Genomic DNA, 8,676 nt, shown 5'->3' with positions numbered 1-8,676 from the left:
AAAAAGCAAGAAACAGAGACAGTGGAGTTCCACCTCCCATGATATATGGAGCCAAGGGAGGTATAAATACCCATCACTTCCCGGACCCTCTTTTAAAAAAAAAGACAAACACCCAGGATCCTGTCTCTGGCTGCCTTGCAGCAAGGCGCCCTCATAAAAGCTAAGATAAACAGTTTATCAGCAGATGAATGCACAAGCTCTGGTCTAAAGACAAAAGTCTATACCTTAGGAAAAATGCAGAAGCAAGAGGAGTGAGCTGAGAATCAAGGAGGCACAGTATTTTAGAAGGAATAATGACATGAGAAAAATGCAGCAGTTCTTTAAGGACATTTTTTAAGGCGATGGGTGCATCTATGTATGTGCTTAAAAGACTAAGAAATAATTTTTTTTTATTTGTGGGGGTCTTATTTTTTGTTGTTGTTTTTTTCTTCATTGTTTTAATGCATTAGTCATTTTAGGATTTACTCTGCTATAAAACATTCATCCCAGAGCTTAGTTCCAAAATATATTATTTATCTATTATTTATCACTGTAGATAGAGGTTCTTGGCCAAATGTATTCCTTCCTTCCCTGTCTCCATTCTGTTGAGATTTTAAGGTAGAACTTTGCTCTCTCAAAATATATTTTACTTTCCAAAGTTTTTGATTCAAAACTGTTTTCCTTCAAAGCAGTTGGTCACCTGCTAACATTGTCATCCTCATCACAGCCCTTATTCTGTGTATCAGGAAAGAGGCAGGGAAATTGATGAGGTACCTTCCTCATGAGGGAAGAGAGATAGACCACAAAGATCCAGCAGGATCTCCCTGAATCTTTCCACACTAAAGAAAGTAGTTTTCAAATTAGTAGAATGGTGGTACATGGATTCTTGGAAAGGTCATACATGACCCTTGATAGCTTAATGTAGATTTGTCATCTGATATATTTGGACTATGTAAAATGGCTGCAAGCTGTGCATCTCCTTTAGAATTTCTTAAGGGAATCAGGCTTTTTTTAAAAAGGTAGAAAAGGAGTTCCTTACAAAATTCATACAGGTGTATAAAGGACAAGGAAACTAGAAGCTTGCTAGGACCTAAGACTAAAATTGAAGTGATTTTAATTCAGTTATCTGCTCTTTCAAACACAGGTTTCCTCTATAATTTTAGTATAACAGGAGACTCTTCCCTCTGCGTTATTCATTGATACTGGTATCATCTAATCAAACTCTCCAACACTTCCATGAAAGGGGCAAGGCTTAGCATTCCTGCTTTACAGATAAGGAAGGGCAGAGCTATGAAATGTGCTGCTCAAAGCCATATGAGAAATTTGCATGAGAGCTGAGCAGGACTCACTTGATTATGCTGTTCATTTTCCTTTCCTTAAGAATCATTTCATTCCAATGGATTTTTTAAAACAAAGCAAAAGGCAATGAGAGCATAATTTAAATAATCTTTATGTGTAAAGGGAAGCAAGAATAGTTCTCAGGAAGCCTCCACTCCTAAGGAAGGCACAGCTTTGCCAATCACACCTGGCATAGTTCTTCTTCATCCCAGTTTTGCAGTTTTATTACTTTCTGTGAGATTCCCTCTGTGTTTTACAGCAATGCATGCATCATGCTTGAGACCACTGCTTGCAGACCTGCTGATTTGAAACCATGGGCTGAATTCAGAGGGATGTCCCTGAGCCCTGGGTTGGCTGAAGTAGGTCAGGCCATTTTCTGTTAGTAGATTTAACAGGAAACAAATCTATTCTGAATTGTTTCTGTGCATCCTCGCTGTTGTGCTGTAAGTCAGCTGCTTACATAATGTGTTTTCAGAGCTGTGCCTTCAGAGCCATGCAGGCTGCATTCCTCTTCTCTCCTCATCAGTGATGTGACCCTGAAGAAGTGGCATCTTACTCTTGCTCACATTGGCTTCCGGTGTGCCTTGAAGGTTCTATTTGCTTTGTCTACTGAAAAAACACATTTTTACTATTGACAGCACTCCAGAACCAATAAAGCTGAGGTAAAGGGAGTTGTCCTACTCTGCTTCATGCATTACTGCCAGTAGAATGACCAGCTAAGGTCTCTGAGCTGCTGGCCTCTCTCCCTGTCCCAGGAAGGGCTGGCATCATACACAGACCTTGGATCACCCCTTTACCTGCAGGTTTCATTTACTGCTGTTTTCAGCAAGCCTCGGAATAAACCAGTTTCTTTTCCCTCTGACCCAGAGGCCTCTGGCAGCTCTTCCCCAGTCCTGCTGTCAACCATGCCACCAAGGAATTCTTGGGCCACAAGTGACTTCTGTCACTTCTGCATCCCTCGAGCTTTCATGGCCTCTCCAGGAGCCCAGTGCACCTGAGGTGAGGCATGCACCCGCACTTGAGGAATTACTGAGCCCCAGCTGCTCTGCTCAGAACATATCTAGGGCTTAAAGAGGGACACAGAGGCTTAAAGAGCCTCAAAGAGCCTCATTCCAGAAACATTTCATCATACAGGTAACTCAGCTGAGGAGGAAATGGTCTTGTCTTCCAGTCCTTCTTTAGAGTCACAGTTTGCAATGTGGAATCTGAAATATCTGGCATGGAATATATGAACATAAGGCTTTAGCAGCATTCCTTTTTTGACTTAAGTGACTGGTAGCTAAAGAATTGGTTTCAAATACCAGCTGAGTAAAACTGAATTTATTATTAAAAAATAAATGCAAGCCATTAGATGTAATTTCTGAATTTTTGCTTCTGCTCTGTTTCTGAGGTGTGGCTTCTCACTTATATCCAGGGACAACTTTTACGCCAAATTTCAGCAATTAAAGTTTATCAGGGTCTGGGTGAAGGTAGAAACCTCAACTTGCAAGTGAAAAAACTTGTAATAAAACTCCAGCAGATTTTTGACTGACATTGTAGCAGCAAGTGTCACTGTGAGGCTCTTTCACAGTGTTGACCTTACGTCAGTTCTCCACTTTTTTCATGTAATTTTTTTAGTTATGTATTATTTATAAAATGCCTGATATATTCTGGAATAAATCAGAGTTAAGAGTTATTTTAAATTGAAAAGTAGGAGTGAAAATAGTTGAAAAATATTTTTTGTAAAAAGCACCAAATCTTAGTAATATGATCTATGTATTACTTTCATAATGAACCTAAATTTGAAGGTTAAGATTTAAAAAAACGCATGAATAACTTAGTTGAAATGGCTTAGCTTCAGTCCCATTAAACTTAGGTTCCTAAGTGCCTAAATAGCCTGCCGGAATGGGATTCAAGCACTTCAGGAAATTTTACTCAAACCGTAATAAGCCTTACAGCCATACTCCTGCCACGCCGTGTAAGTGCTCTTTCAGAGACAGTAATTCTGCATGGAAGTGGCTTCAGTATCAAATTTTAAATTGTTTTATGTATTTGCCATTGAGGCACTCTCCATCTCTTCTGTGTGGACTGAGGGCATAACTGGAAATTGCGTTTCTGATGAAGTCTTAGCAAATCGCTCAGCAAGTGCTCCGCAGAGAGCGGCGGGGCCGGGCAGCCTCCCGGAGCATCCGCCATGGGAGCCGCGCTCCCGGGCTCGTCTCGGGGGAGCGCAGCTCCGTTCGCGGGGTCCCGCCGGCCGCAGCCCCGAGGTGCGCGGGGTCTCCGGGAGCCGTCTGCCCCCACCCGCAGCACCCTGCTGCTCTGCCTGCGTGTGGCCCTGGCCCTGGCCGAGTTCCTCCGGCGCCGAGAGCATCCCGTGGCTCCGCGCTGTCCCGGTGCCCCCCGGCCGCCCGCGGGCAGCCCCCGGCCCGGCTCGGCGCCGCCAGCAGAGGGCTCGCTGCGCCCGGGCAGGCGCCAGGAACGCGGGCAGAGCGTCCGCAGCGGCCCCGCGGGCGGGCAGCGCGCCCCGCAACCATGTGCACGCCCGGGCAGGCGGCTCCCGGCGGCCGCGCAGCGCGGAACGGGCCGGGAGGGCGCGGGCAGCCTGCGGAGCGCCGCCAGAGCCACCGCCCTCCGCGGGCAGCCGGGCCGCGCTGCTGCGCCGGACGGGCGGGAGAGGCCGCGCTCCGCGCCCGCGGGGAGAGCGGCGGGCCGAGCCCGAGCCCGCAGCCGGCGGGGCTGCTCCGAGCAGCGGGCACCGAGCCGGGCTCGGCTGCCGGCGGCTGCCCCGGGCAGGGCAGCATCTCCCGGGGCGCGGCGGCTCGCGTGAGCGGCGGCGTGCGGAGGGCGGGGGGAGGCGGCGGCTCCCGCCTCAGCCTTCCCCAGCAGAGGGTGCCTGCCGGTGGGAAGGGGGAAGCCGCGCTCTCCTGGACTTTTGTGGGAGTGGGGGTTGTGTTGTGTGTGTGGGTTTTTTTTAAGGGGGGTGGGGTGGGTTAGGAGAGAGTCTGTGGTTTCCATGGAGATGAAGCTGAAAGTGCAGGAAATTTAAAGGCTTTGGGTCCTTGCAAAGCAGACAAACTGGTGCCAACGTGCGTGGCTGCTGTTACTGCTGAGGAGGCTGCTTTGCAAACGGCGGAGAGGAGCGGGGAGGAAGAATCGGCAGCAACTTCTTCCACACGCACGGGCGGACAACGAGGAGCGGCAGCATCAAGCAGAATTCGCAACAAAAAGAGGCATCTCCCGTTGCCGGGAAGGGCGAGAAGCAGCAGCAGAATTTTGGAGCGGCTCCACCGGGAGAAATTTTATAGAGAAGCCTGCAAGAGAGAGTGTTTGCAGGGGGCTTGTTCTCCGGGCTTATCAGGGGGCTGTCTTTGCTGGTGGTGCGGCGAGTGGAGGTGATCCCCCTCAAAGACGAGTTATTTTGGATATCCCCGTACAAGTTTTCTGATGTATTCGCTTGCACCTTCTTCCCTTGCTGTTTGGTGAATCCAGCCCCCCTTTCCCCCCCCCACCCCCACCGGTCTCCCAAGGATGGATCATTCCCAGTGCCTTGTGACTATATACGCCTTGGTGGTTCTGCTGGGTCTCCGGCTAGAGCAGGGCGCCTGCCAGCACTATCTGCACATCCGACCGGCTCCCAGCGACAACTTGCCCTTGGTGGATCTAATCGAGCACCCGGACCCTATCTTTGACCCCAAGGAGAAGGATCTTAACGAGACCTTGCTAAGGAACCTCATGGGCGGACACTTCGACCCCAACTTTATGGCTGTTTCCTTGCCCGAGGACCGGCTCGGAGTGGACGATCTAGCTGAGCTGGACTTGCTGCTCAGGCAGAGACCCTCGGGAGCGATGCCCAGCGAAATCAAAGGGCTGGAGTTCTACGACGGGCTGCAGCCGGGCAAGAAGCACAGGCTGAGCAAGAAGCTGCGCAGGAAGCTGCAGATGTGGCTTTGGTCCCAGACCTTCTGCCCGGTCCTATACACGTGGAACGATCTCGGCAGCCGCTTTTGGCCCCGGTATGTCAAAGTGGGCAGCTGCTACAGTAAAAGGTCTTGTTCAGTCCCCGAAGGCATGGTTTGCAAACCTGCCAAGTCCGTGCATTTAACGATCCTGAGGTGGCGGTGCCAGCGCCGGGGCGGGCAGAGATGCACATGGATACCCATCCAGTACCCCATCATTTCGGAGTGTAAGTGCTCCTGCTAGGGCTGGCACTTCCCTCCGCGCCCCTTCTCCAGCGGACTCACGTGGACCTTTGCTGCAACAGAAATAAAAGACATTTGCTTTCTGGTTAACGTTGTAATGCACTGTAACGTGTAGGAGAATGTATATTGTGTGTATATATGGCACCGGTTTAATATACTATTAAAAGGTCAGTATTATACGTGAAATAATCAGCGTCTACTGTATTTTCAAGACTATTACCCTGATCGTTGCTAATGTATCTTTTTTTTTTTTTTTTTTTAATTTATATTCCAGAGAGAAGTTGCTTCGCTTTGGCGAAGCAGGTTTTTTGTTGGGTGGTTTTTTTTTTAATAAAAGGATTAAAAAATACAAACCAAACTTTTTGATAAGAAAACGTTTAAAGCTATTTTCCATTATTCGGAAAGTGTATGTGTGAGGGTTTTTTTTTTTTTTCTTTTTCCTTACGGACTTTAGATTTAAAATAAAAATGAATAAACGCCTAGAGCACAATGTTAGTGTAAATAGAGAGAACAGTTTGAATGACTTAATCCTATGTAAATGAAGAGTATCTGCTATTTATTCTTTATATCCTTGTAGTAAAAGTGCAGTGCAGAATTAAAGTCAACCACTAAAACACGAGCCGTTTGGATTCTGTTTGCTTTTTGGTTTGGCCGCCGTCGGGGGGGCTTTCTTCTCTCTCCTCCTCGTTCTCCACGCTCAGCAGGACGTTTCGTGGTGGCAGGGGGAGGTGGGAACCTGCTCACGACTCTGTTAGAGGGGCTGTGCGGCACCTCCACGGCGGCAGTGCCGCGGGTTCGGCCCCCCAGGCTGGGGCTGCCGGCGGGCTGTCCCTGCGCTCCGCGCCGCGCCCCGCGGAGCCGCTCCCGCGGCCGCGCAGCCCTGGCCAGCTCGGTGGCAGCTGCTCGGGGATTTTTCTTTTAACCGCTTGACATTTCATTTACAACGGGACACGTGTCTTTCACACCTACCATTGTGGTGGGACACTGCTGAAACTTGACCCCTGGTCTTTGGGGGGTTTCAGCGCAGACACGTTATTAGCCTGATCCTGTGACAGCTCCGCACACCTCCCGGCCCGGCCCGGTTAACTCCTTGGGCTCCCGCCAGCGCCGGGCCATCGCCACCCTGGTGGGGTGCTGGGGGCGTGCACCCCCTGCCTGGAACCTCTCTGCAGGCAGCCCGGGAGCAGCGAGCTCTGCAGCCGGTGCCCGAGCCGCCCGCTCCGGGCCCGGCCCCGGTGCCGCCCCCGCTCCCCGCTCGGCGCTGCGGGACAGCCCGGTCCGGTCCGGTCCGGTCCCGTCCAGTCCCTTAGGGACCCGCAACCGGGCCGTGTCTCCGTCGGGACCCGGCCCAATTAGCGACCTGTTTGACTTTTACGTGCTGGGAGAGCCGACGGTTCGTATCTCATAGATACCAACTGCGAAAACAAACTCTCCACGTGTTCTTCAAAGGCTCCCTGACAGTGCAGAAAACCTTTTCCTTATTTATCTTGGAGCCAAAAAAAAAATCTTTTTCTTCTTTTTTTTTTTTTTTTTTTTTTTAATTTCTCCTCCAAAACTCGGAGGGAATCTATGCTAATCATTTTAAACCCATGAGACTTTCATTGAGACGAGCCAGCCCTGCTTTCTCTGACGCTTAGTTCGGTATCTCCGAATGCATATTCATTCCCTTGCTCAGTCTCTCGGTGCGTTTTACCGCCCGTCTCTTTGCTCTAATTTCAATAGTTTTGGGAGGGGGGAAGAAAATCAGATCTTGGGACATTTAGGGTATTCATTAACCTAGTGAAGAGGAACAGAGGCATTATTACTCACATAGAAGGCACCCTGCCCCCATGTCTATCTAAGGGTTCATTGTAAAAGGATTAAAAGTTAAAGACCTTCATCTTATGATTCTTTCATTTAATCTTCGTGGCGCCTGAAAGACATGCTGGATGGATGATCACATTTAAAATATTCCTAATGTCGGCTACCTTAGGACTCCAGGCAGGGCAAACAAACGTAATTTATTTCCAGAAGAAAGGGTATATTGAGATGTTTAAGTTTATGAACCACCATTACCATGTATATTTGTTAGGTTCTGACAAATACCCAAATAACATTAAAATCAGCCATTCATCACATATGAATTTATGCAAAACCTTGTATGCCTGGGGCCAATATTTTTTTAGACAGAGTTTCACTTGCAAAAAAAAAAAAAAAAAAAGTTTATTTAAAAAAAAAAGCAAGATTTTTTCATGACTGGTAAACACGAGAATTATGTGAACAGAAACTATTTCATGCTGGGATGGCAGCCAGGGACTCGGGAATGTCAACAAAAGTTCTCAGAAGGTTGAAAATGTCACTGGATTACAATACAAGGTCCTTTGCCCCATTAGCAAACTTTGCTAAAGTAATATTCCCACTACTTAGTGAGGGGGCTCAGCCAGTGATTTATCTGTCTGTGATCCCAGCAATGGGGCAAACAGGGACTTCATCTGGAAACCACCTCTGACTGCTGGCTTCAAGATTTAAAGGTTTTTATATGTGCAGAGCTGAGTGTATGTTGGTGACTGTTGCTTGAGTGTAAAAGAAGTGTGCTGTTAATGTAGTCTAAATGCCAATCACCATATCTGTCTTAATTTTAATCTGAGGGTCATTGTCATCAGAGTCATGTGTACATATATGCTTTCTCAACCAATAACACCCAATAATAAATTTATGAGAACATTTTGTGTTTTAAAAAATCAAGTTTCACCATTCATAAGGCCCATGCTGTTCTGGTTTTTTAATAAATAGCTAAATTTTGTCAGCTGGTAGATCAAAAATAAGCTAGTAGTTTTCACTGTTGTTTCTGGTCAGGTCTACTTTCTGGTCCTCCTGCCTGGTGTTGAAATGCTTGGCTTGTAGTGGAAGTGTTTCAAGCCAAACAAATAAAATATCTTTCTGATGAATGTTTGTATGCAAATCTATTTAATATTAGATTTTGTAATATGTTTTTGTAGCAAAATTGAATTATAGCCCTTTTAAATAGAAATCAATTCATAACATAGCCAGTTTTTCTTTGCTGATCTTGGTAGTGGCATCATAAGGCTGCACAAAGACCACTGTGGGGAAGAAATAAGGGAAAAGTTTAAAGTTTGCTTTTAGTTACTCTGCAGTTTCTTCTTCTGCAATTTTAGTGTCTTACAGCATAATAATGGGA

The 8,676-nt window shown here is 47.5% G+C and overlaps 1 protein-coding gene across 1 annotated transcript; it reads left to right on the top strand.

The window, feature by feature from the left end:
* Nucleotides 1-4,163: 4,163 nt before the first annotated feature.
* On the top strand, nucleotides 4,164-6,117 carry NOG (noggin). The gene has a single exon (XM_056506001.1). The coding sequence runs from the start codon at nucleotides 4,828-4,830 to the stop codon at nucleotides 5,497-5,499; it is 672 nt and encodes a 223-aa protein (XP_056361976.1). The 5' UTR covers nucleotides 4,164-4,827; the 3' UTR covers nucleotides 5,500-6,117.
* Nucleotides 6,118-8,676: the final 2,559 nt, after the last annotated feature.

The sequence above is a fragment of the Oenanthe melanoleuca genome, chromosome 18 (genome assembly GCF_029582105.1).
Source record: "Oenanthe melanoleuca isolate GR-GAL-2019-014 chromosome 18, OMel1.0, whole genome shotgun sequence".
Classification (NCBI taxonomy): Eukaryota; Metazoa; Chordata; class Aves; order Passeriformes; family Muscicapidae; genus Oenanthe; species Oenanthe melanoleuca.
This window is presented reverse-complemented; position numbering and strand designations above follow the sequence as displayed.